This window comes from Pseudopodoces humilis, chromosome 22, assembly GCF_049639895.1.
Source record: "Pseudopodoces humilis isolate 2021_Gansu_Grassland_sample_001 chromosome 22, ASM4963989v1, whole genome shotgun sequence".
Classification (NCBI taxonomy): domain Eukaryota; kingdom Metazoa; phylum Chordata; class Aves; order Passeriformes; family Paridae; genus Pseudopodoces; species Pseudopodoces humilis.
This window is the reverse complement of record NC_142221.1, coordinates 5,591,423-5,618,554: the sequence shown is the minus strand read 5'-3', so window position 1 is coordinate 5,618,554 and position 27,132 is coordinate 5,591,423. Positions and strand designations below refer to the sequence as shown.

The 27,132-nt window shown below is 47.1% G+C and overlaps 2 protein-coding genes across 4 annotated transcripts; both read right to left on the bottom strand.

The window, feature by feature from the left end:
- Positions 1-351: 351 nt before the first annotated feature.
- ZDHHC12 (zDHHC palmitoyltransferase 12) lies at positions 352-5,711 on the bottom strand. Its single transcript, XM_005527241.3, has 5 exons — positions 5,560-5,711; positions 5,074-5,210; positions 4,105-4,191; positions 2,811-2,977; positions 352-2,316 (listed from the first exon to the last, which is right to left on the bottom strand). Exons 1-5 carry the CDS (start codon positions 5,642-5,644, stop codon positions 2,007-2,009), a joined length of 786 nt encoding a protein of 261 aa, XP_005527298.1. The 5' UTR covers positions 5,645-5,711; the 3' UTR covers positions 352-2,006.
- Positions 5,712-7,741: 2,030 nt separating this feature from the next.
- Positions 7,742-26,949, bottom strand: ZER1 (zyg-11 related cell cycle regulator). 3 transcript variants are annotated; one of them, XR_001331767.2, is made up of 17 exons: positions 26,615-26,948; positions 22,588-22,851; positions 21,598-21,748; positions 20,868-21,304; positions 19,815-19,991; positions 18,647-18,761; positions 18,005-18,151; positions 17,593-17,766; positions 16,803-17,018; positions 16,124-16,165; positions 15,685-15,804; positions 15,137-15,252; positions 14,835-15,023; positions 13,795-13,892; positions 13,410-13,512; positions 12,260-12,456; positions 7,742-12,086 (listed from the first exon to the last, which is right to left on the bottom strand). XR_001331767.2 is itself a non-coding variant. In XM_014256279.2 (16 exons), the coding sequence occupies exons 2-16, from the start codon at positions 22,743-22,745 to the stop codon at positions 12,032-12,034; spliced, it is 2,298 nt and encodes a 765-aa protein (XP_014111754.1). In that variant the 5' UTR covers positions 22,746-22,851; positions 26,615-26,949; the 3' UTR covers positions 7,742-12,031. The 3 variants fall into 3 exon arrangements, 2 of the variants coding, with proteins under 2 accessions (XP_014111754.1, XP_005527299.1); XM_014256279.2 differs by lacking the exon at positions 12,260-12,456 and having other exon boundaries at positions 26,615-26,949; XM_005527242.3 differs by having other exon boundaries at positions 7,742-12,456.
- Positions 26,950-27,132: the final 183 nt, after the last annotated feature.

Genomic DNA, 27,132 nt, shown 5'->3' with positions numbered 1-27,132 from the left:
CAGGTCCCAGTGCTTCAGGATTCAGTAAGGTAAGAGCTCTGTTTATGTAAACCAGGGATATTTCACACTGAGCCTAGATTTTCTATTTTCAGAGCCAAGTATAGCTGCTTCTGAAAATTCCCATGTACAAAGATCCTTTCAACCTTCTGCTCGCCCTGGCAGTGCACTGGCCTGTTTAGAGCAGGATACCCATTTTCCTCACTCTTGTTTGAGTGGCAGCTGCTGTTGGCCCCTGTGGTATGTTTTGTGGCTTTAGTTCAACACCACTGTGCAGTGGGAGGTAGCACAGTGGATTGTCAGCACAGGTGAAACCTAGAACTTGGGTTCAAAGAGTCATAGAGAATTTAAAAATGCATATTTAATCTTTTATTTTATAATTTACAGTTGAGTAAAAAAAATGGTAATTTATCACCTAGGTGTATTTTAAAGAAATACCAAACACAGCAAAACTGCTTTGAGCTGTTGTACCTGCTGATAAACTTTCACTTGACTGATAACCTGAAGAACCAGGAATTGCAATGTGACACATGATCCACACTTTAGCAGGTATCACAGCAACACAAGCAAACTGCAGAATCCTTCTGAATGGTGTAGCAGCTTTTCAAAAACAATCCTCAGCATTCTGATAAAGCTACTTTGAACAAACCAGACTGTGCACACACTACAAACTCTGGAGCTGGTCAAAAAAAGCATCTTTTGCTGCATTTAAATTGCTTTAGGACTGTTGTGCCGTGTTAGTAACTACACCGTCTGTGGTTCTGAGTTGCTGTTAATTCCTGAGCCAAGACAATTAAGGCACAAGATATTTTTAACTAACATTTTGTTGTGGTTGTTTTTCTTGTTTTGTTTGTTTTTGTTTTAACAGAAAAGGGTCAGGACTAAAAATCACACCACAGCCTTTTTTGTTTTAAAGCAAAGATCGGTCATCCCAAACTTCCTTTTAGTTCCCCATGGAAATCTGAAGTAAGACCTTTTATTTCAATGGAAAACAGGTCCTCTTGCTGCTGTCCTGAAAAGTGTCAGCATCTCTCATCTCAGTTAATCAACCAGGACCTGACAGCTTTGCTTTTACATTGAAATTGTATTATTAAAATGTCAGTAGTGAGTTGAGGTAGTAGTAGTTTTACGAAGTGTTACTTCAGTTAGGCAAGAGGGACCCACCTCTGCTCCTGCTTCTCTCCAAGCTACAACAAAGGCCTGAGCATGATGTTATCTGCAGAAATAACTCAGAAGCCAAGGATTACTTTTCTGTCCAAAGAAAAACAATGGTATCATTCTTCACTGATTTGATTCAAAACAGTGAATTGTTAGCAGCATCATCAACTTAAAAAGCTGTGAGGAAGCTGCTCAGAGCCTCACAAAATACAGGTTAATTATCTCATAACATTAATTGGGTGTCTTACAGCTCTTTCTCATTCCCATTAACATTATTAAGCCTTAAGTCTTTGTTGAAAGTATTGAGGCATGTGGATAAAATAAAATTTGCTTTTTACTCTCTAAATATTTACTTAAATATTTCTGTTACATGCCTGATGCTACTGCCAAAAGGCACTGCAGTTCTCACAGCCAGAACTTGGCTGAAAAAAGGCCACAGGAATTAAACCAACCCTGGCTGGTTTTATCTGTAATTGCTGCCGTTCCCTAGCAGCAAAAGGCAAGGGAGACCTTGGAGAAGAGAACATGAATAGTCACCCTAATCTTGCATTTCTTCTGGAGAGAAGTGGATGCACTTAACAAAAGGAAATAAATTTAGAGAGGTACTTCGGTCAGTCTGGAAATCAGCTCTGCTGGCTTTGTCCTTCCCAGAACTGGATTCTTGCCTTTAACAGTGTTATTTATATATAAAAAATAACCCTGACTATCCCTGAAACATAATCTGCAGATGAACAGGTTGTGGAGCAGGTTCTATAGTCCATGATGTAGTAAAGTTCAGTGCAAGGAAACAGCAGCCATTGCTTTAGCAAAGCTTTACCCAGCAGCCTGCCAGGTGTGTTGGCACACTGGGACTAGACAGGCTCACTGTTCCTGTGAAAATAGATATTCTCCCATGCAGTGAGGTGGCGTGAGCAGAAGAATCTCCAGAGATTGAGGATTATCCCTTGGTCAAAGGGGTTCTCCAGCTCGGAGTGCTGCAGGTAGGAGATGCGGTGGTGCGACATGAACTCCCAGGTCGTGGTGTTGCATGAGATCAGGTACAGGTGGGAAACAAGCAGCAGCAGCACCACAATGGTGAATATGAATATCAGAAGGAAGGACACAAGGAGGAAAATGTTGTGCTGCAGCCACTTCTGAGATTGTTCAAAGTAGAGGCCTGACCTTCCAATTCAAACAGAAATAAATCTGCAGTTAAAGAAGCAGAACTAGTTTCATAAACTAAGCAAACATGGTGACACATTTAAGTTTGATTCATAACTAATGAGCTGCTGATAATCCTTGACTACAGAGAGTTAATATACTATGAAGTCCTGATTGGAATCTAAGTTTAGAAGATGCTGTTTCCCCTGGCAGCTGTGAAACACAATCACCCTGGGTTAACTCCTCTCCTGAACAGCTGGAACCCTGTTGGAGTTTCCAGCACTTGAATGTGTAAACAAAGATCCTGTTACAGTGCAAATGTACGAAAATGTACAGAAGCAAAATGAACAATGAAACTTAAATTATCAGATTCTGCTCAAGATTAGGAGGCTCCAGGACGCAAAAGAGGGTGAAGATCCAAAGCCAGTCCTGCCACTTCTGTGTTCTATGCCAGCCCAAGGAGCACCACAACTTGCAGCAATCTCAGAGGTCCAAATGCCATCTCCCAGCCTTACCAAGCAACATGGCCTCCCCACAGCAGAACCACAAGCTGCACGCTCAGGTAGACTATGAAGAGTGGGTGATTCCTTTCTCCTACACAGTTCTCAAGCCAGGGGCAGTGGTGGTCATAGCGTCGCACACAGTGCTGGCACAGCTGGCAGTGCTTGGCTCTCATGGGTTGCTGCAAAACACAATCAGAAAAAGAAGAAACCCAGTGGCTACAATTCATGACTGTCCCACTCCTGTTTGGTAGAAGAGAACATCATTCAAATCTGTCTTTCTCCACAAAATTGTCCCTAAAACACTCGCTTGTAAGACAACAGCACATCAACACTGCTCAGACAAATCAAAAGGATTGTGATTCTCCTGGTCAAGACCCAAATGGGTGGCATTCAAATGACTTTCCCACACTCCTCCTACCTACACATTTTCTTTATTATCTATAGGAAGTCCACCATGCCAAGGAGGGAGACAAAGCCAATCAGTGTTGTCAAGAAAGCATGAGCCAGAGTATTGAGGCGAAAAACTAGGACCACTACTACAAATAAAGTGGGCAGGGATGTGATGCTTTTTGGGGGTGCACAGAGAAGTGCCTCCATATGAATACAAGACACTTGCACAGAAAATAGCTCAATTACCAGGCACAGAGAAGGTGAAAGACTTGGCTGAGAAAAGTAGTGCTTCCTAGGATTTGTCCCCTGCAGTGTATAAATGCTTTGCCAGCTTTTCCTCTTGCAATCCGCTCGTTCCTCCTGATCAATATTCTTCAGGAATTTCTGGGAGGTGGGGTAATGCTTAATTTCATTAAACTGATAAGGATCACTCTGAAAACAAGCCTTTCTAGGCTTAAGGTAAACTGTTTTAAGAGCTAATTTAATTGCTGTAATTTCTCCTTCATGCTGTCTTTTGCCATTCAGGCCAATGTTTTGTTGTTTTAAGGCCTCTGAACAAGTTCACGACAATGAGCAGTTCCTACATGTCATACTCTACTGCCTTTCTGACTATCAAGGTATTTTCAAAATAACTTCTTTAACAGTACCACGAGGTCAGGCTGACATGGCAGTAAGAATGTGGAATACAGTTTTCTCATGGCAAAAAGAGATTGTTTTTTCTATAAGCCAGCAGGGATTTGTTTCAGCCTTGGAAAACTGGCCTGTGTGCCTGTGTTCATCACTACTACTTGTGTAGCTACACAGTCTGCCCAGCCTCCTCTGAGCAGCAACTGCAGAACACCAACAGCAGCTGAAAAACAATATAAGCTTTCAAATCACTCATCCCTTCCTCTTCCAGCATATTCTGGATGCCCACCTTCACCAGACAGTAACCACAGCGCCGCAGCTTAATGTCACCAGGAATCTGAGGGATCACCACACCTTCTCCTTTATCTTCACCTTCCTACAAAAAAAGAGAAAGAGGAGACAGAGGAGGGTTCTTGGGTTACTGTCTGGGAATGACTGAGCAGTCTTGCTGCCATCTTTTTACTTCACAGTTACACAGTGCTTGTTATCTCTATCATTAGGAACAAAATAATTCCTTATAATTCCTACAGAAGTTGTAGACAGTTATGGTACAGTGAGAGAGAACATATTACTGTAACCCTCCTAAGAATGTTTGCACAGAGGCAGAAATAACTGTGGACAGGATACACTCTGGGACACTTCTAAACACAATAACAATGTCTTTTCAGTATGAGCAGTGCTAGTCATACACAGCCAACACTGACATGAATGACGGATAACTAAGATTGTCCTACAGAGTCTGTAAGGCAGTGAACCCTGAGCGGACTATCAGTCACTGAAACTTTGCATCTCCATTTATTTCACTGTAACTTGTTTGTGGGTGTGTCCTTTGAGAGGGCAACAAATCCATAAAGAGTTCAATAAATAGAGCTGCAGAGAGCACTGTCTGCTAAGCCTGCCCTTCAGCTCAGGCCTTTTTTTGAACTTGTACCATTTAGCAGCGGTTATTGTAAAATAGGTCATGTATACGTTCCACACGGCACTGCAGCCTCTGCTCTAGGAGAAGCCTTGGGCTCAAAGGCATAGTTACAAGGGCAGTGTGGTGTGAAAGGCACATTTAAAGCCTGTAAACCATATTGCTGTTACAAAATACCAGTATGAGACAGTGTCCTCATCTCGCAACAGTATGTGCATGTGTCCTTCATGCCAGCACAACAGAAACTGTTTCAGATTGTTCTTACCTACTAGAGTGGAAAAAGTAGAAAAGCCTATAGACTTTACATCTACTCCACTTTCTTCTATTCACGAAGGGATTTACCTTCACTTCTTCTTCAGGCTTAACAAAACCCGGATCCATAAGAGACACCTTGAAGTACAGCAGGACCGAGCATAACACCAGCAAAACGAAGATCAGCGGCTGAAGAAGCTCCCCGCGCTCCTCTTGCTTTTGCAGATCTGAAAGGTACCCAAAGACAGAGCAGCAGCTCCTTGTTAAGCGTCCCGGATTCTTCTCTCTGGCCCCGGCAAAGGGGTCCCGAATCTATGAAGAGGAAACAGGGAGAGACGGCGAGGGGCGAGAGGCTGAGAAGGGGCGAGAGGCTGAGAAGGGGCTCCCCAGACCCCCCTGCCCTCGGGGCACCCCCGGGCCGTGGCCGGGCGCAGACAGCCCATGTCCCGCAGGGGCCGCACGGGCCAGCCGCCATCCCCGTCCTCGGCCACCGTGCTCCGCCTGCCCCCGGGGGCGGAGCGGCCCCGGCCCTCCCCGGACACCCCCTCCCCGCGGCCCGGCCGGGCCCTGCCTCACCCGTGCGGTGCAGGAGGAGCCCGAGCACCAGGGCCGCGCTGAGGGCCGTGTGTGCCGCCCGCACCCAGCGCCCGCCGGGGCCCATGGCCCCCCGGCTTCCCCGGCTCGGGGCTCGGCCGGCCCGGAAGGCCTCCGGGCAGCGCTGGCAGGGCCGGACGGGACACGGGCAGCGCCCCGAGGCGGGGCCAGGGCGGCCCAGCCCTGCGGGGGTGGCTCCGCTGCGATGTTGGGCTCCTTCCACTGCCCTGAGTGGGCCTGGATTCTGCTGTGTCGGGCTCGTCGTGAACCGGCGTCACCTGGCTCCTTTTGTCGCCCAGAGGGCCCGGCGTTGTTGTGTCCTGCGAACCGGCCCTGCGGGGCCTTTCCTGGGGAATGTGTTTGCCCTGAGCCATCCCCTGTGTCCGCTCGCCCTCAGCCCGGGCTCTGGAGCGCGGGGCTGGGCAAACTGCTCAGAACCTCCGGTACAGCGGGGCTGACACTGCTGGGTGTACAGAGCTATGGAAGGGTCTGGCGGTGATCGCTCGGACAGCGGGTGCTGTTCAAAGGCTCCTCGGGCTGGTTCCCAAGGTGCTGCACTGCGTTAACCCTGCTCTCCCTAACGTGGTTATTCCATGTGTTCGTTTCCAGCCCCCGGGAAGAAGCGCAGAGAGGCTGTGCCCGTCTGGAAGCAGCTACACGGCCCCATTAACCAAAGAGAGCCTGGAGAATGTCTCACATAACTCGAGGAGGGATTTGATCTGGCTGAGATGTCTGCAGTCAGGAGGCTCCTGTCTGGGCGAGGTCACTGAACCCTCCTGAGGGCCGCCGAGGGAAGCAGGTATATGTAGACTTTTATATGGAACAGACAGCAGAAACAATTGAATTGCACCTGAGATGCGTTTTTGTCTCTTGCTAACAATAAAAAAAAGCACCGAGGTGACTATAGCACATATTTATGTACACCTTGAATGTCTAAAGGAGATGAATGTCATAACAGACCTGTAGAAGTTCCATAATCAGTGCTTTCTCTTTAAACTCCTTTCAGTTTTAACACAGATATACCTTGCAGCTTTTGTTACCTTCTTTCCCAATAAAAATTTGGAAAGAAATATATTCTTTATAAATTTACTCTCCAGCACCTGGTAGTGGATTCCTTAGTATTGTTTGCCCACAAATTGATTATTTTAGTCTCTTCACATGAGTCAGTGGTCACCTGCTGGTGTCAGGAAAGTACCTGGTTGTGTGGGCCACTTAAATGGTTTACCTGAGACAGCTGGGTTGAAATGTTAATAAAAATTGTAGTCTAAATTTCCAGCAATCACTCAAACTCTTGTTTGGGCTTTTTTCTCTTTTAATTCTAGGTAAATGGTTCTCTTCCCTCAGACACCTCAAGCTGTACTGGTGCTTGGAAAAAGGAGGTTGTGTCTTTCCTTCTTCACAGAGAGGTGTAAATTTTAAAGCTTAATGAAAGCAATTTGAGCAGCAATAATATTATCCACTCAAAAGCAGAAACATTTTGATGTCCTAGAATAATCTGTCTTAAGGAATGTATTTTCACTCTTTTTGTGATTAAAATAAGTTGGTGCATGTTACTCTTTTTATCTTCTCCTTCAGCTTTAAAACCTTTCTTGCAGAGATCAGAGCTTATCTCTTGTCTCAAGGGTTCCAGCCTCAGTGACTGGTTGAAATTAGGCTTAGTTACAGAAAGTCTCTTCTAGTAGGTTTCTGAGTGGAGAATCTTGGTTCCTATGGCATTCCAGCTCAGAATTCCATGCTGCTGGAAGGCTAAGGTATCTCTCTGTACTCTTGCAACACTTCATGTTTTCAGAGGCAGTTCAGTTTCACACAAATGCTCCTCCCATCCTGTTCACCTTGCTCCTTTACAGACTCCATAGTGACCCCTGAATTAACTGGCACTGAGCCCTTCCAGGACCAAGGTCTTAAGAAGAAAGGCAGGCTGGCCTTAAAGCAGATTGGCTTTTCTTAAGTGCTCAGATCCTGCCCCTTACAAATAGCAGGCTGTGGAGTGTAAGCTGCACATATGTTACAGAGTTCAAAGCAATCTGGACATTCAAATGTTGTCCTGATTTTTTTCTCCTCTCACACAATTTCCTAACAATGCTCTCGTTCTCCAAGGCTTTCTTCTGCTGACAAGCAGTATTGTGTCTTTTGGAGTGATGAAAGGCAAGGGCACTCAACAGCATCATCAACACATGGCAGTTCCTTTCATTTTTAATTAAATATATGACAGCAAATGGACCAGTAATGTACCTAAATAAACTACATTCATAGAACAAAGGAAGAAGACACTCTTGAGCACTAGGTTTAATACACTGTGGGTATCCAATGGATACAACAGAAAAGTTAATTCATTCAGAATTGTAAAGAAGCAACAGTTGTGCATTTTGATTTTTTTTTTTCTCAGTTTCACCAGGTACAAACATTTGAACCAGGCCTCAGCATCAGGCAGGTCCATGGACAGAGTAAAAGGAGACGCTTGCTCATTATAACTGAGGGTATTTTCATTGCAAAACAAGGAAATACATATTTAGTTAGCTTAAAAACCTTTTTAAAACAAGAAAACAGTTACAGAGAGAATCACTGACAATTATATTAAATCAAAACAGTCTGCTAAAGCAGGAGTGTTTCAGTTCAGCAGAGTATCTCCCTCATTCCTTAAGTGCTCTCTTCTCCTTCAGCCCTCATGCTGCTTTTCATCCATTCCTGATGACTGTTGCCCTCTGTGCTTCATACTCATACATGGTTGTCATGGAGACCAGCTGTTTCCCTACTTTTAATTCTCTTTTTCCAGCACAAGCTGTCCTCTAACACCTGAGCTGTGGCAGACTCCTCCCTAAACAGTCTCAAGGAAATGTCTTTTCTATGGATAGTCCCTGACTGCAGAGCCCTCTAGCTCTTGCCGTACTGGTAATAAATTGCCTTCTTCAGGTAATGAGAGGGAATTGACTCACAACTCCAAGACTTTTCTTCCCACTCATCTTTTGCAGAGACCAGCAGCAGAAGCCCAGCCAAGGTGACAAGCCGGGTAGGATTCAGCGCTGAAGAGAATCGTTTCAGTAGGAAAGTGCAGGGAAACAGCAGCCGTGGTGCAGATGAATTATCTGCAGTGTTCTGATTGCCACAAGTACCAGTGTTAAACTTTCTTGGCTTGGACTAGATGAGAAAGTCTGGTGCGTCTGGGTGTTAAATACCACCCAAGTAGATGCCAATCCTTATGAGCAATTCCTCCCACAGATCTTGTAAAATGGAAGCACTGGTGGGAAGTTGCTCACCCATTTGCTCTTATCTGCTCCAGAGAACATGGAGACCTGGCACTGCTGGGTCACTGACAAGGGCCACTGGAGGACAGGGCAGCCTCCAGCCAGGAAGGAAACCACACACAGTTCAGGTAGAGGATTCCTTTGTTGGCAGTCTCTGCAGGGACCTACTGAGTCGTGTTCGTGCTCTGCTTGCCAAGCTTTGGAATATTAAAGGAAATGTAGTAGCGAAAACATGAAGAGTCTGAGTGGGCCAACAGCTACTGAGCACAAGGAGCCCCTCTGCAATATCCTTACATGCTGTGAACTTCTCTCCAGCTGGACTTTCATTTGAAAAATAGAACCCCATTCTGGTTTTCTGAGCAGGGTTAGTCATTGGCTGTATAATTTTGTGTGGAGTTGAAGTTTCCTGAAGTTTCCAGCAAAGCTGGAAGGCCTGAGAGGCATCCCTGGAGCAGTCAAGCATTTCAGAGTATCCAACTTCCCCTTTTACATTAAACCCTCATAAAAAATCTGCCACTTTGCCCTCCCTTCCTTTGCAGAACATTGATGTGATGTCTCTGGGCAACTCTCCTGTTCTGTCCTCAGCTCTGGATCTATGGCACCAGTTAAATCCTTGCCACCAAAAAACATTTTCAGGTCATGCATTATGCCTTCAGTTAGTTACTCAGTTTCAGTTAGGGAAAACAAGGCCCAAACTAGTTTCAGACTTCCAGTTACAGGAACTGTTTGATTGTGCTCTGGTACTCAGAGGATACTTTTCCCTCTTTGCTTCTTACAGAAGGGAAAATGTTATTTTTTGGCTCACAAAATCTTGAAGACACTGAAGCTTGTAGGCAAAGCTCATGTTACTCTAACAGGGGTATTATTCCTTTTAATGTGCTGCCTTAGGCATTTTCCTTGCTGGTGGCCTGACTCAAAATCTTTCATGAGGCTTTCTACAACAGTCCAGTTAGAGTTCCCTCTTTCCCCTGGGATAGGTGACAGATTTCAGCAAGCTGAGCTTTTCTGACAGTCTGGCCTGGTTCCACTTATCTCCTTATTGCTGGGAAAATCTTTTTATCCTGATTTGGGTTGAGGTACAGCTTGCTGAGGGTCTGTGAGCAGTGAGCACAGAGGTTACCTTTACAGTGTGAAACAGCTTTGATGTAGTATGGATCTTGTTAGTTTGGGATGCAGCAGGTGAGATTCCAGTAACTGCTCAACTTGTGGAAGCACTGGTTTGGAAAACACAAACCTTCGGGGTCTCAAGGCAGATAAAACCAAGCCATTGGTTGTTCATTAGCTTTGATGCAGTTGTGGCAAAATCTCAGAGTAGAGCCCAGCTGCTTGGCTTGGATTGCAGGGAGAGGCTGGGATCTGCTCCAGCTGAGATGGGAGTTCCTCAGCTCCACTGTCTCCCCAATGTGGCAGCTGCTTTCTGGGGACAAGACTTTCTGATACCTCACATCTGTCACGTGTCCCCTTCTGCTTTACTCCCACCTTGCCAACACAGTCAGAATCTTGAGTGCTTTTTGTCAGTCAGTTCAAGATTTTACTGGCAGGAGCTTTCACTATATGGGCCTTGGAAAGGAAGCAGATGTGGTGGGTGGCACTGCCATGTGAAACAACTTCCCAAGGACAGCAGCACTAAATGGGGAATTAAAGAACAAAGCCTGACTCCCCTAACAATCAAGGCTGTATCTGCAGCCCCTCTTAGTTTTGCATCTAGAAGGAAGATTAGCAAATGTTACACAGAAAACAGATCTTGAAATAAGCATCACCATCTCAAAGCTCATAGGGACGCAAATTCTTAGGAAACAGGAATAAGAGAAAAATACATTTCAAATGACTGCAAAAAAGTATAATTTGTCAAGTCTTGCAAATCTTATGAAAACAATTTAAAAGTGACACAAAAATATATATGTTTGAAAAATACTTAAAAGAAAAAAGTACAGATCTCACAATACCAAGACAAATGACATATGGTTAAAAAGAAAAAAAAAAAGACATTGAATAACACCGTATTGGCAGTAAAAGTAAACCTCTCCAGGCAGTTTATATTCTGTCAGTTAAAGTGTCAGTTTGTGGATCAAGGATCCGTCTCTAACGTGCTCACAAGGACAACATGAACTCTGAGCATTAGCAGAACCTCATAGCAGCGACTCAAATCTGAGAGCAAAGTGTATGAGGGAAGAGAGCAGCGAATTACTGTGCTCTGAGGCCTGAAATATCCCAGCCTGCATGGCCATGGGCTCATCTTCCTTCTACCAGGCACATCTTCTATGAATCCCTTCTAAGGGAAAATCTGTGAATTCTCAAAGAATTGTGATGAGCAGTGGGCTACGACATGGACAACTGTACTGTCGAGTACCTGGCTGAAGCAAACCTTGGCCTTCAGCTTCTTGAGCCATTCCAGGTCAGGAGTGTTACAGGTGAAGACCAGCTCAGTGGGACTCTCCTCTCACCTGTGTCACACAGACTGGAGTAATGTGCTGATGGGACTGGGACTGCACTGGTAAGTGCTTCTGGGAGTCTGATAGGAATAGGCCCTTCTGCTTCCGAGAAAAGGGGGAAGATCTTGGGGTGGAACAAAAGGTGCTATTTCCTGGGATTGCCTTTCAGAGGGTGCCTGGAGAATCCCGACCTCCAATTCCAGTTGTGCCACAGTGAGCTTCCTGGGAAAGGAGATTATGATGCTACTGGGCACAGCTTGTGATGACACAGGCTGAGGGTTGACAGAACAGCTCCAGTCCCTTCCTGGGACTTGCACGAAGGGGCACAGCTGCTCTGGACTAGGGCCTAGCAGTATGCAGAGGGAAATACTCTGTTTGGCTTTGTAGCCCTTTCCCACAAAACAAAACACAACTAAAAAGTTTGGTGAAGGACTGCAATGAAGATGTGTAGCCCTTTGTGAACAAACCTTGTGCCTTGTTGCACAGGCTCCCTTTGAGAGAGAAGCTCTTGTAGCCAAGAATGTATAAATGGTTCTACTGGTCATCCCTGACCTTCTGAGGCTGGGTGGGCTGGCAGATCCTACTGTACTGCCAATGGGGACAAAACAGACCTCTTGACTTTATTGGGAATGTCTTACTTCCAAATGACCCACATCACTGCCTGTCTCCCCACTGAGCAGCCAGTGCTGATTCAGGACTGGTGATCTTGCAGACATCACAGGACCTCATGCAGTACAGCAAAAGGGAATTTTCTAAAAAGTGGGAAATAAACATGTCACACTAGTGATCACACAAGGTCTTCAAGCTCATGGTCATTTGAGGCTCTCTGTGTGGTCTAAAATAAAAAGGTTAAAAGATACGTAATGTAATTGTCTTTGTTTTTTGTTCTCTTTTTATACAGAAATCATACACACAGAACTTCAACCTGAAACTTCATAACAAAAAAGTCCACTAAGTTAAGGAAAGCATTTTGTTGTGCAAAAAGTCCCTCCCCCCTCCCCTATTCACCTTCATCTACTGAGGGTCTCACACACACACATAAAGTTTCCTTCCAACGGGTGAGTTGGTAAGAAAGAGTCCTCCCTATGTACAATGAGTTAGAGAGAAGCTGGATACAGTGCTGGCAAGAGGCATTGGGTGATTGCCTCTATTTGGAAGTGTCCATGTTCTCCTCCTTAAAGTTACTGCAGTGCTCTATAACTTTCCTATGGATAAAACAAGGACAAGGAGAGAGGGTTTAGTTTAAGGCTTATTGCACCTCAGCTGTGGGACAGTGAGGTAAGAACTGTCCCGGAGTTGATTTCTGTGTAACTGCATCCTGTTTGTATCTGAGACACAAACTGTCAAAACCAGTAAACTCCACAAAAGCATCTCCTAACTTGGAATGTCAAGTTATGGTAGTGCATATCCAGATCCAGTTGTGACCATTCATTCATTACCCCCATACCCAAAACCTCAGATGCCTTTAAATCCCACCAGGAAATACATGAATACAAATGTTTGTCCTTCACTGTGCTGTCACCTGTCCCATCCCACACACTGTGTGTAATTGTGACTCTCTTCTGCAGGCTCCAGTTCCCTCCAGCATTTAGCAACCCTTCAGCAGTGGGAATACCTGCTGCCAGGTATGTATTCCCAGATCTCTACCTCTCCTATTCATCCTGCAGGTATGAAGTTACAGCTCTCACTTTGCCAATGATCAGAAACTGCAGCTGGCCTTTACAACTCTGAAAGGATGACTCCAAAGAAAGGTATCATTGCAAGGCTGATGGACTCTGAAAAATGCTCTCTTTTTATGTAGTTGGCAGTTCAGTGACAGGCCAGTATGATTCTGAAGACAGGTAGCCCACCCAAGTACAGGGAAAAGTGGTAACTGGAGACTGCTGGCCTAAGAACTGCAATTAGCCTTGTGGCTCCCTTGCTCAACAAGCCAATCTACAACCCAGATGCCTGGCAATAATCTGTGGGTACTGCCCACTTATAAACATCTCTAGTCTTCTGTTTTCAACCTCTTTTTCCTCTGCTTCTCCTGTGTTCAATTCATACCTCTCATACACATCACTATGGGCCTTGCTTTGGTCACCTCACATTATGTGGAAGAATTAAAAACTAAACTAAAGCTAAACCGAGAGTTTGCGATGGTGCAGTGGTGTCCTACCGGGCCATTTCCTTGGTCTCTTGTCGTGCTGAGGCCGTTTTAATCATGTCCTTCAGGAGAGGAATCCCACCTTCTTTGATCAGCAGTGGGCAGTACTTGTCAGCTGCAAAGAAAAGAATAAATCAGGTCCTTGTGAACCCTCACAACAGTGGTACAAAGGGTGGCAGGAGGGGAAGGAGAAGGATCAAAACAGTGAAGCAATTTCCTACCCACCAAGTCTAATTAGCTGTATTTGGCTGTGCTGCCTGGACACTCCTGCATCGTTCAAAGAAGGTTTTCTCTACCTACGTAGTTTAATCTCAGAAGACTTTTTCTGCTGACAGCCTCAGGTCCTCCCCCCCAGCTTCTACAGTGCAGGGAATATGATTTCAAAAAGAGAACTTACGGTAGACAGAGACCAGGTTATAGAGTGCCCAGGTGGCCCAGTGCTGGCTGACTGGGGAGATCCCTTGTGGAAGAAGTCGAAGGATTGGTTCAAATGACCTGCACAGAAATATTACAGAAGTTGTTACAAATCCAAGAGCTACTTCTTTCAGCACCTTTGCCACTCACAGCAATACAAACTTTGCACATAGATACCACAGCAGTAAATCCACTGGCATGTCAGAGATTCTGGCAGCAATACTAAGTCAGTGTCCCAGGACAGTGCTGGCAGGACTACAGGCCCCACCACTTCAGCACAAACACACTGCTCAGAGAAATAGCTGCAATGAAGGCTACTGAGCCCAGGAACTGATTTCCATCCTCCATTAGGCATTTCCTCACAGGAGCTGAAATTCAGCAGCACTGATCAGTTTGAGAAGGGACAGAGCCAAACTATACCCAGGCAAAGCTGGCTGCACATGTGCAAAGGTTGCTGTGTTTCTTCTGACAATACTATACTGTCTATATGGTAAACAGGCACTGGAATGCCAGTTCTGGATCCCTGCCAAGCACCAAGGGAATTCTGAGTACCTGATACCCTCTTACAGGAAGGGGTTTAGAGGATTCCAGCAGTTGTATTAACCTTTGAAGGGATTTCTGGTAATTGTGTCTAAATATGCCCCAGAGAAGAGTGAAAGCATGTGACTTTGGGAAGCAAAGGACAGCAGTATCAGAGGAAAATGCTCAGGCAGTCCCAGACAGACCATGGTTTTTCTGAACTATTCCATTTCAGCAGAAACATGCAGGAGAAACTTTGCTGGGCTGCCAAACTTCTCCCATAGGAATTGTCGGGTAATGTGTCTAATTTCAATATCCTATGTAATGTGTTTCAAATGAAGATGTAAAACCCTCACTAAAGAATATGTCCCTGAGGATGTTTCTCCTTCACTCTGAACAAAGCCTCCATGCTAGGCTCTCTCTCTTCCTTTCTCTCTGTAGGTGTTTCCTTCTTGTGACAATCCTGGTTCTTGTGTGAGTGGGCCAATCTTTTCCATTCCTCACCTGTAATTGATATTTCTCCTGGAGTTGATATCCCAGCTCTGGATGGCTGCCCACATCCTCTTCACAACTTCCTCTCTGTGAGGCTCACAGATCCCCCAGGCCTCTGGACCATCAAACATGATATGGGAGAGCACTCCACAGGCATTATAGGACACCTCAATCCCATCAGCTTTGCTCTCCAGCAGGTTGCTGCCAAGAGAGAAGAGATCACTTAGAACTGCTGATGCAGTAAAGATTCACAAGTCTCCAGGTGGTTCAGGAGAAAAGATCATAGCCCAGCTGGTTGCCAGCCAGGCACTCACCTGAACACACTGATGAACTGGGAGGTCATGAGCTGCGGGCGGAGCTCCTTCACTTCTGCCACATTGCCCAGGAGGCCCAGCATGTTGCGGTGCAGCTCCTGTTTCTCTGGGAACTCCTGGCCAGGCAAGGAACAGGATTATACACAGACAGGACTCTGGTGATGCTGAGAACAAGCCACCCTAGGAAAAGGCTGTACAGTGCATCTAGAAAAGCTCAGTATTTTTGGGTAGTCAGCAGTGGCTCCTTGGCAGGTGCCAAATGGTGCTAAAGGTCTGTGTGAAAAGGGAGGATCAAAACAAAGCCCACTGTACACTACTGCTCTGCTTGACAGGGCTGAGCAAAGATGGGCAAAGGGGAAGATGTGTTCACTGCAAATTCCTCTGTTCTACTGGCTGGGTGGAATGATGTGAGAAAGGAAAAACTTACACAAGCTTTTACTTTCCTGTTTGTGAAATGTAGGAAGTAATGCTGGGAGAGGAGCAGAACCAGGAGTCCTGCATCTCCACTCCTCTTGTCAGCATCTCTCCAGAGACAACCAGACACTTACTTTCAAGCACTCCAAGAACAGTTTCATGCCACTGTAGTTAAGGAACATCTCGCAGTTATCTGGGGTCTCATCAGTGATGTTCCAAAGGGCACTCCAGGAGAACTCCATGACCTGATCACACTATAAGGAAAGGGGCAGAATCAGAGCCTTGCAAATGCAGGAGCCTGGTGAATCTAATCACCACTTTCCTGTCTGGCATCACCCTAGATGATTTAGAGGTAAGAAAACCTTGTTGTTCACTTTCAGTTTTTTGTTTAATATTTTTGCATCCCTGTCACATTCTCCTGCCCTCACCCTGGGACAGGGAATTCTGCAGCACCAGCTGAGATGTCTTGTGTTTGTTAGAGAAGCTGAGCTGGCACTCTGGGCTGATCTCAATGCCTAAATCAGACTGAAGAGAAAATACTCTATGTATATATGTTTTTTGGGAAACACTCACCATTTTATCAGCCAACTTCTTCTGAATCAACTTTAGCATTGTCTGTGGGCAAAGAAAGGGAAAGAGTGAGAAACAGTTCAAAAACTGTGGAGCTAAAACTTAACCAGCCCTGCAGTATCACAGCAGTTATTGCCAATTTTGATCTTTTGCAGAGAACCTATTTGATGTATCTTTCTCTAAACCAGTGGGACTGTGTCATGTTCCAAGTTGCAAGTATTCACAGAGCTGAACTATCCACAGTCCCTGAGCTGTTGAGATTGCAGCTGACTCAGTTTTGAGCTGTATGACAAGGTCTGAGATGTGGCATAACTGCGCCAAAGCAACAGCCTTTGCAGTCCTTGGAAAAGGCAAGGGATATAGGTTGATTGGGAAATTGATGCTAACTTGGGGAGAAACATAAGGAGACAGTCACAAGCTGGTACCACATCTGGAAATAACCTGATGTGGTGAGGTTACAGTCCTCTCCTGCCCTCACACCAGCCTGTCTCTGAGATCATAACTTCCAGAGTTGGTAAGCAAGTAAAGGGGTAGGTTTCAGGAAAGGTCAGCATTGCTGGGACCGTTTCCCTCCTGTGATATTGTGAGGTTGGATCATGGCTGGAGGCTTTTGATGGACACTTGTAAGGGAATTGTCCTAGCCTGGGTTGGGGATAAGTAGACACCTTGGGACCATACCAACCATGACAAACCCCATCTTGCCCACAGCTTCTTTGTGGTCGTTGTCCACCTGACAGACCAGGGCATTGCAGAGGTGCACAGCGATGCGCTGGATGGACTCATCCTGCCGGCTCTGGTTGAGAATGCTCAGCAGCAGCTCGTTCACTCGGCGGTACTGGAACTCCAGCTCCTCGGGAATGCTGAAGTTACACAGTGTCAGGCAGCAGTTCCGCTGCACCTGGGGCAAAAGGAACCAAACACTGGGCCATGAGGCTACAAAAGCACAGACCCCACCATCTCATGTTTCCTTGCTGCTTGCTATTGAAAGCATCTTCTTGCCTGACTACAACTACTGAGATTTATTACCCTCTGATCTAGTGCTGTGCTTTAGCCATGCTCAGTGACTGTCACTCCAGTCTCATGAGGCCACCCCATTATCCAGGGCCCATTGCTTTCCAAGCCAGCTCCTCACTGCCTATTGGCCCTCTACACAGCTGACTTCCAGTACAGAGATTTGAGATGTTTCTTTCCGTTGACTCAATATCCCCTTTACCCACAACCATTTCACTCCACAGTCAGTGCCAGGTATCTGTGTGTCACATACACCCTTTGACCACTGTCCATGGATAAAAAGGAGAGCCCTGCTTGTAATCCCCATTGCTGAATGGAGACCAGGAGCAGACCTGGGCAATAACTTCTCTGTCTTGTTTAACTCCCTGCAGGCAGAGGAAGCCCAAATGCTGACACCAGACTAAAGAATTGATACAGGGAAAGAGGACTATGGGAACCAAAGGTGCCTGGGCTGCTCTTACTGTGACCTCCTGGTAGGACTCCATGCCGTTCAGCACCACCTGGATGACCTGGCGCCGCAGCTTCACACTCTGCTCCATGCGGTATTCGGAGTTGGTCAAGTAGAACAGCGCGGCGCTGCCCGTCACCTGGATGTTTTTGTCATCCTTGTGGCACTTGAGGGCTGTGATCACCAGCTGCAGAGAAGCAACGCGGAGCTTCAGTGCCACAGACTTGCTAATTCTTGGAATGACTCTTACAAGCCTGCAAGGAATGTGTGGCCCAGGCATTGCAGCAACATGCTTAGTAAATTAAGGTACCCAGTTCCACTGCGCTACTGGAACTTTCTCTGGAATGGCCTGATACAGTGTCCCAGGGTGGAAAAACAGACTGGGAGTGCAAAACTCCCCACGTCAGGGTGAGGCCAAAGCTTACCTGGAGGGCTCTCAGCAGCTGGCTGCAGCGCTCGATGCGGGCAATGTCGAAAAGCAGGTTGATGGCCCGGGAAGTGATTTCCGGCCGGTGCTCAGTGTAAGCCTCAATAGCATTCAGGACTTGCTCTTCATTCTTGTCTCCACTCACCTGGTGTGGAGCAAAAAAGAGTCAGGGGAGAAATTATGAAGGAGGAAAACCAACATGAGAAGGGAACTTTGAAAGGTCAAAGGGTATACCTTCCCTCTCCCCTGAGAGTAGGTTCAGCCCAGGATGAGACAGAGGTTGAGTAACTTTACAGTCCAGAGGGATGAGGAAGGGCACCTTTGGGGCAGGAGGATGCCATTAAAAAGTAGGACTCCTACTGTCTTAAATTATTTTCTGTAGTCACAGACATCCTTCAGGCAGGATGGTTTTGCCATGCTTTTCTCCAAGGGGCATGTTTTTCAACCCTTATAAAAACTATGTGGGGTACAGATCTTGCTTTCTGGCAGTTTTCTTGCATTATAAAGCAGTTACTGAAAGGTCAGAGCTCAGTTGTCACACCCAAGACCCAAAGAACTCCACTCTACTGGCAGCCAGTGTTCTCATGTTCTTTCAACATCTAGCAAGTTCCTGCTGCCAATATTCCTGCAGCCTCCTTACCTTGTAGGCTGGAATATGAGTCAGGCGGCAGAGGGATGTTTCAAAAAGGCCCAAGAACTGCAGTGGTCGTTTCAGACCCCGGAAGGGAGCAATGCTGCTCTTTGCTGGCTCAATGCTGGGGTGAAAAAACAAGAGATTGCTCATGTTGGTACTGTTTCTTCAAGTGTCTCCTGCCACAGAGATGGCTGTCAGCCCTCCATTCACTCTGACTGTGTACTGCTTCATACCCAGAGTGGTAAAAGCTACATTTTATACTAGGCAGCTGCTTATCAACATAACTAAATATTCATCCCAGATGATCCTGAATGAAAGGTGAATGTGCTGAATGAAACCAGCAGGAAGAATTATTGCAGACAGGATGCAGCTTTCCCAGGTAAAATTTGTCCTGGAAATTCACTACTTGGGGTGAAAATTTCATCTTAAAGGGCTGTGGATTTCACTCATCCAATGTATTTGTGATGTGATAGACATACTAAGTCTGCTTCTGTGAACATGCAGAACACTGTTTTTGCTGACGCGTTCCTTACTGACCAAGAACCAGTGGATTTTCACCAGCTCTAGTGAAAAGGAGCCAGTACTGGTTAATAAGAGGGCAGAGCTCCTGGCTGATGTGGAAAACCAGACCTCTACGTATGCCTCTGCTGAGGCACCAGGATTTCCAAGGGTTGATCTGCCTAATATCCAGCTCGAATCTGAAAAGAGGCCTTTAGATTACAAGCTCCTAAACCACTCAGCCTTCCTATGGATGCTGATGTATTGACTCAGTATATAAATGTTCTGTCAGAAGAGCCTGGATTTCCTCAAGGGTAAGAGTATTTTGTGTAGGAAATGTGTAAAGGGCTTTGGAGTCCTTTCAGAAAAAAATCCTGCAGGAGATCCCTGGGAGAATGTGTGTAGAAAAGAACTGAAATACTTCAGATATGCATGGCAGGCAGATGGGATGAATTCTTTATTACTCTTACAAGTCCTTACGTGTGTTGCATACAGCAATCACAGCTGATTCTCACACCAGTCTCTACTGTCAGGGGAACCTGGCAAGAGTTGTATCCTGCTTTTTAGTACTGATTAGACCTACAGAATTTGGGAACTCAGAAGAGGGAACTGTTCTTAATTCATCTTTGACTGATCTATCCATCCAAGCAGACCTCAGTAATTGCTGTTCCCTTACCTTGTCTGGCCCATGTTCTCCTCCATGCTGGGGATAGTGCAGTTCTCCAGCATGGTGTGCCCTGAGATGTCGAGCGAAGTGAGGTTCACCAGGTTTTCCACAAACAAGTTTAGAACCCGCCGGGTCAGCTTGAACTTGTAATAACTGGACAGATGGTCTCGGGAGATATCCAGGTGCCTGCAAATGATAGAGAGCATCTCACAGCCTGGAAAGCATTAGCTGGGGCTTCTGCCTCCCTATCAGAGCCAAGTGTGATTATTATTTATCATTGTTTCCTTCTCAAGATACAGGAATGTGGTTCTGTAGGCTCTGGCAGCAGCAGCTGGCCCTGTGTCTAACCAAAGCACACAGATATCTGGCAGAGGGCTACTTGGAATGGACCACAGTGAATCATCTGGCCACACATCACAAAGGAAATTGCTTCAGGCTCAGAAACTGCCTTTTCAAACTCCATCACAGCAACCACCTGAGCATTTCTACCTGGAGATTAAGATGCACCAGAGGATTTGAGCATCCCCAGAAACGTATCTTGCCTCATCCCACAAATTAAGTTACACAGGTTTTAGTCTGCTTCCCCAGTATTAAAATTTTTCCACCCCAGGTTATCACAATATCCTGATTTCTTTCAGGCATTGAAATGCTTAAGCTTTGAGGAAATCTTGCTGCTAAGGGAGTGGTGGAAGTGAGTGTGAAGATGGGGTTCCTTACAGCACAGAGAGACTTTGCTGGCTCCTACCTAAATCTGGAGCCAACATCCCACTCACAAGTGTCTTCTACCTGTTGCACACCCAGTGGGGGCGATGGGGATCATGTGTGTTATTTTTTCCAATGGGAAGTTTCTGCTAAGTGGCGTCTTCTTACAAGCAAAATTCAGGCTGGCTTTAGACGTGTCAGACATGTACAGTGATGAGTAGATATTTAGCATGAATGAACCTGTTCACAGGAAGGTTTATACACTGAACCCAGCAGCGGGTGCCTCTCTGATAGCAGGCAAGAAGACCATTCCCTGTATCTGCTGCAGAAGGATAAAGAAGGAAGAACAGATCTGCTGACCTGAGCTTGTGAAGCTCTGCAATCACTTGTATGTGCTCTTCTGAAAGGTCCATGTTGTAAAGCACTAAGGAAACCAGACTGTCCTTCCACTGGGTCAGGAATCCCACATCATTGAGCTGGATCCCAGAAAGGTCGAGAGCTGCAAGGGAGGCCAAGGGCCGCAGCAGTGTCTCCACATTTACCCCCTCGATCAGGCGGCCCAGGTTCAGGATGCGCAGGCGGCTGAAGCCTTCAAAAGTAAAGTCCTTGACCAAGACCTGGCGAGTGGGGTTCACCAGGCAGTCGTCCTCACAGCCCCCAGGGTTCTCCTCCTCATAGAAGATATTGCAGCAGCCAAAGAGGCTCAGGGAGATCAGTGTGTGGCTGAAGCTCACCAAGGTTTGCAGACTCTTAGCTGTCAGCTTCTCACAGTTAGTCAGGTAGAGCTCAATAAGATCCTGAAAAATGGGAAATCAAGATTAGAGGTATTTCACAGGGAAAGTGCCCACCCTATTTGCCTCACACCTCCCACTGGGACAGCCTGAATCCATGTATCACCCAACTTGACCAGTGTCCTATGCCATTCCCAACAGCAGCTTTGGGAGCTGAGAAGAGAGAAGCTGAGGTTAGTCCAAAGAAAGCTTGGACAGTGAAGGATGGAGCCTCAGGAATCTCTGGGTGCCTGGGATTTTAGTTGGTGCCGGTGCAGCAATGCTGCTACATGATTTGGCAGCTGTCAGTGCAGCCACACCTGCTTCCTGATGGCCTCCAGGTCCTGGTCCTGCACGATGTGTTCCCGCAGGTGGATCCGAGCTAGCCTGGTGCTCCGTGGGTCTGAGAAAAGGGTGAAGAAGCTTTCATGGGGTTCAAAGATGCTGTCTGTCTTCACCAGCTCCACATACCTGTGTGGGACAATGGTGTTAGCACAGCACAGGCTCAGGCACAGCTCTGGCACCTGCACTGATGACAAGGAAGCGTGACAGACCTGTGAGTACAAACCCCCAACCCCATATCACCCAGATTGGTCTCTGGGGCAAAGGAGCTCACCCACCTCTTCTAGCACAGAACCAATGATCCATAGGAAAATCTTGGGCAAAGATTTGTGAAAGACTCTTTGTGTGTGAGCAAATTGGATTCTGGCAAGCACAGACTTCAGGAATTTTTCCCCTAGCTGTTTAAACTTAGTAATTTGATTTTTTTTTTCATTTTTCAGAAAATTAGCTGGCCAAAATTCTTTGCCAGACTTTGTGGGCACAAGTTCAGCCAAGAGAGACTGTGACAGCCAAATTGCATAAATCCCTGGAAAGAGATTGCTTTATAAAACTATGGGAGCAACAGCCTTAAAATTTAACATCTGTTAGCACTTTGCACTCTTATTTCTCTGCTTGGACAGAGTGTTGTAATGCTTCAGTGATAGGAAATGGGAAGGCTTCCTTTTTGCTCATTGACATTCTAGGAAGAAGCAGTGACTTTCACTCTGGGTTGACTCTTTTCATTTCCTTTTTTACAGCATCTCATTGAGCTCTGACTAACTTGGAAAGGGTGATTACCCTAAGAAATTAGAATGACAGCAGTACAAAAAGGAACGCTTCCTTCTGAAGTTCATGCAAACCCTTATTTGCCAATATGATCAATTGGAAAAATACAGCCCTATGAATTCTTTCCCATAGTTATTTTTGGAGAACTATACTGCCCCTTCTCTGAGCTCCCAGCTCTTTCCTAAACCAGGCCTGAAACGTACTCATTGACAAGTTTGTCACAGATCTCGCTTGGCAGGAAGATGTCGGGATGCAGCCGGAGCGTTTCGTTGTCCAGGAGGTAGCAGAGAGTCCCCTCCAGGTTGCGAAGGCAGTAATCGGTACACAAGGTCATCAGCGACTCAGGACTGTCAGATGCCATCTTGAGGGAAATTATGGCAAGGGGAAGAGCAGAAGGAAGCTTTTGATGCAGGAGATCCTTCCCTCAAATGAAGTTCTGGGATGAATTTATGGGGCCATCAGAACAGCTATATGCAGAGAGGGGAAAAAAGATGCATTGAGAAAGGCACAACTGCAAGTGTCCCACAGAGCTGTCACACCAGCAGGATGCTTGTTTTATTTACAGCCCATCACTTGCTGACCTCAAAAGGACCTGCAGCAGTTTGGCCTCTCCAGCAGTGCCCTTAATTACTTGGTATTTCCACTCCTAGGGAATACTGTGGGAATGAGTTATTGTGATGTGTTTGGAAATGAGGCTACACAGCAAAATGTGTCCTCATTGCAGGGTTATCTGGCTGTCAAAGGCCCTCAGAAAGGGAAGTGGTAGGAGCCACATTGCTTGGTTTCCTCCAGAGTGGGTTGGATAAACCAGCAGAACATTTCCTGTCAGCATAACCCTTTGTATGGCACTGGTGGGATCTGTGGCCCCATATCTCCTGCCTGTCATTCTCTCTGCCAGCATTCCAAGCCAAGTTTCATTTTCAAGCTCAGTGTTTCTCTGTTGTGCCAAGCCAGAAGCTTCATGCAAGTCCTTGAACTAGAATGTGAAGTGGATCAGAAGCCAGAGGGAAACACACAGACTGTTGTGGGATCCCTATGAGTGTAGTGTAAAGGCAAGGATTGTGGTTGTGCTGGACACCTCTGCATCCAGCTCACCCTCACCATCCCAAACCTGTCACAAAGAGTGACTAAACTGGAAAAAGGCAAGGAGCTTTTGCCCTTTCTTTTTGGAAAAGGATAAAGGATGATTGAGGCAGACAAGTGGGGGAAGCTATCCCTGTTTTCTGATTTGAAGCTACTTGGCTGCTCTGGTATCAAGACTTGCTCACTGGCAGGCTTATCAGAAAAGTTAGCTGGGAGAGCAACAGCAAAAATTCACTTTCAAGGGGTCAAATCACATTATATGCAAACCTAAGATTTTCTAAGTATTTCCACAGACACAAAAGAGTTGAAATGTTTATTTTTGATATAAAACCTATGTCTTATGAATAAGTCTATCCCTGCTGGCCCTGAGAATACTGATGCTGTGGAGGTAGTTGTTATTCTCTGCACCACAGCTGAGCAGCCATTGCTAGAGAAGTTGTTGCAAAATGTCCTTAACCATATTCCGTTTCTGATCTTTATCCTGCAGCTGCAAATAGCAGGACATTTGTGTGTCACCAGCTCTCTGCTTCTCTAAAGCCTCTGCTGCTCTCTCTTTCCTTCATTCCTACGGTATCAGTACAAGACAGAAGAGTTTAACTCCCATTCCTCAGCTTAATCACTCTAAAAGGTAAAAACCCCCAAAACCTCAGCAATCATAAAAATTATACTTTAAACTCTTTCCAATCATGGTGTTAAGGGTGGAACTTGCTCTTTTGGTCACTGAGTGCTGAACTGGGAGTCACAAGAACATAAAACTGACTTCTCAATAGTGCCACAATATCTCCACTCAAGTGCATGTGGTCCCATCAACGAAAACAGAGGCTTTTCAAAATAGATAAAGGAGGAGTTCCAGAACCACAGTTCTCACCTTTGGAGTTAAGTAAGGTGAGAAGTCAAGGTTGAAATAGCCCACTGAGTGCAGAGTACTGTCTTCCCTGGCTGGGAGGTCCTGGCAAAGGGAATGCAGGTGGGAGGAAGCTGTCCTGTGTCTGCTTTAGAGATGAATCAACCTCACCTCCAGAACAAGTCCCTCTTGCAGATTTTGCCTGAAGCTTGCTGGAGAGAATCTTTCCAGAAAGGCAAGATTGACAGGAAGATCTAAACCAGCTGGAAAGCGTGTTCTGCTGTTCCTACCAGTTCCCCTGTGCCATCAGACAGGAGGTCCCTGCAGCCAGTGTTCTTCCACTGTTTACTACCAATGGCCAGAGAACTCGAAAACAAATTCCCATTGACAATCTCTTGTCACGTGCAGTTGGAAATGGCCAGTGCTTGGGACTTGTCCAAGCAGCTCAGAGCACCAGAGGGCAAGAACGGCCTTCCTGTGGCTCTGACAAGCCTCTGTTCCCTCTCTGCTGAGACCAGCACAATGCAGCCGGTTGATCTCAGCCCTGAAGAAATCAGCTGCCCTTTAACTTCTGAGCTCCCCGTGATTCACCAACACAATCCCATGCAGAAGTTTAATATCAAGAATGGTTAAACTGTCCCAGTGAAATAAGGCCAAAGAAAAGCTTTCATCATCCTGATTTATTACAGCTATCTGAACAGCTGCTGTGACCTTTTGTCCAGGACACAACACAAGCTGGCCTCTCCCTCCTTAGACTGAAGACATGACACCTCAGCAGCAGAGAGGGGAGTGTCAATAGCTGCCCTGATCAATACCGTCTCTATTTATAACCTCAATGTCTGACAAAAAGAAAAGAAATGGAGAGGCTGAAAAATCATTAACATTTGTCTAACTGTTCTCCTCGGGAAGCTTCACACAGGATGAAGCTGCCTAGTGACAGCCACCAGTGCTTTTCCAGCAATGAGCTGCCTGGTGCCATGTGGCTTTTGAGTTAAATACATGAAAGATGCTGAAAAATCAAGAGCAAGAACCAAAAAGTGACCAGAATTTCATCTGCCAGTATTTTTTCCAATTTATTTCTCTGACAGATTTGCTTCCATCTTAGTGCATCAAGGAATTGAGTTCCTCAGAGCTTCAGGAGCAGGCACACAAAAGCCCTTTCTATGGGCACACAGCCCTCTCTGTGCAGTAACAGCACCCTCCTGCCATCCACAGACCCAAAACCAGGTGCAGTACAGGCAGCTCTACTTACTTCATTCCCAGGACCTACCAGCTTCTTTGCAAGTTTTGCTTATTTCCAGGCTGCACTGGCACGTGAGGCTCAGGCCCCCTCCTGGGGCTGCCAGTGCCAATATCCTCTCCCTTGGACTTCAGACTGCTCATCTCTCCCAGCCTCTCTCCAGGCAGTGCCCAGAGCCAAGCCTGACTCACTGTGGCTCCACGCCAACCACACAACGTTTACACTGTTGCTACAAAAATCATTGGCAAAGCTGACTGTTCCAGCATCAGGGACTCATCCAAGGAGAGGGCAAGCAATGTGCACTGACATGAGCTGATTACAGCGACTTCAGAATTACAAATGTAATGTAAATGCAGAATTTGGCACAGGTTATGCCCTGAAGGGAAACTGCACTGTCACTTTAGCTGGCATCTTGCAGCTGCAAATCACTGTGATTTTATTAATGGATGGGTCATCGCTGCCTTTATGGGAAAACACCATCGCTTCTTACACTAGGGAAAGCAAGTAAGAGGAGATGGAACTATCCTCTCCTGCTGGAACTAACTGTCCCAGCAAAGCCTGCAACTCCTCCAACTCCCAAACTTGTCAGCCAGCCAGACTGACATCGTGAGAGAGACACTTGCCAGGGAATGTGTTGATTTTTGTACCTGCCTGCAGTAAAGATGCTCCTTCGGCTCACTGAATTACATCACGGATTTTCATTCCATAGGTCACCTGCCCAAGAAGACTACCTGGAGTCCCTGGTCACGGCTCTCTGGGCACTGGGACTCAATCAGCCCGCAGTGCTCTCTATCAACCCCGCGGGCAGCGCTGGCCCCGAACCCGAGCCCTCCCTCGTCCCCTAGGCACTCAGAGGTCACCTCGCCGGGCAGAGCCGGAGCTGCTGCCGCCGGCCGGAGCCCTGCCCCGCGATGCCCGGCTGCTCCCGGCAGTCCCGGGGACAGGATGGGCACTGCGCCGGGGGCACCGTCCGGCACTGCCAGGGGCGGCGGTTCCTCCCCCCGCGCGGGCGCGCAGGCCCGGTGCCCCCGGGCCGGGCTGGGGACGGGGCACCGGTACTCACCTGGCGCCATGGGGGACTGGTCCCGGCTGGTCCCGGCTCCCCGGGGCGGGCCGGGGTCCGCGTCCTGCTCGGGCCCGCACCCCCCGCCGCAGCCTCGGCTGTCAACAAACCCGCCGTCACTTCCTCCGCCCGCGCCGGAAGCGCCACCGAGTCCTTCCCCGGAAACACCGGCCCGGCCGGAACGCTCGGTCAGCGGGGACCCGGCGGGGACGGGGACGTTCATTGACGTCACAAGGCCGTGACGCCACGCGGCGGAGGCACTGACGCCACTGCGCGGGGCAGAGCTTAGGACGGGTCGGCACAGTCCGGTCTGTCCCTCGCTCGGGGGCCGCGGGTGCCGCCACTGCAAAGCCAGGGTCCCACCGCGCTCCTCACAAGGGGGAAGCATTCCCGCAGGCCCCGCTCACGGTTGCCATTGGCGTGGGCTGGAGCGTGCCCGGGACAGCGCGACACCCCACGGGTCTGCTCAGTGCTTGGGGAACCGTCTGCTCCAGTCCGCGGGGTCTCTCCTGGCGCTG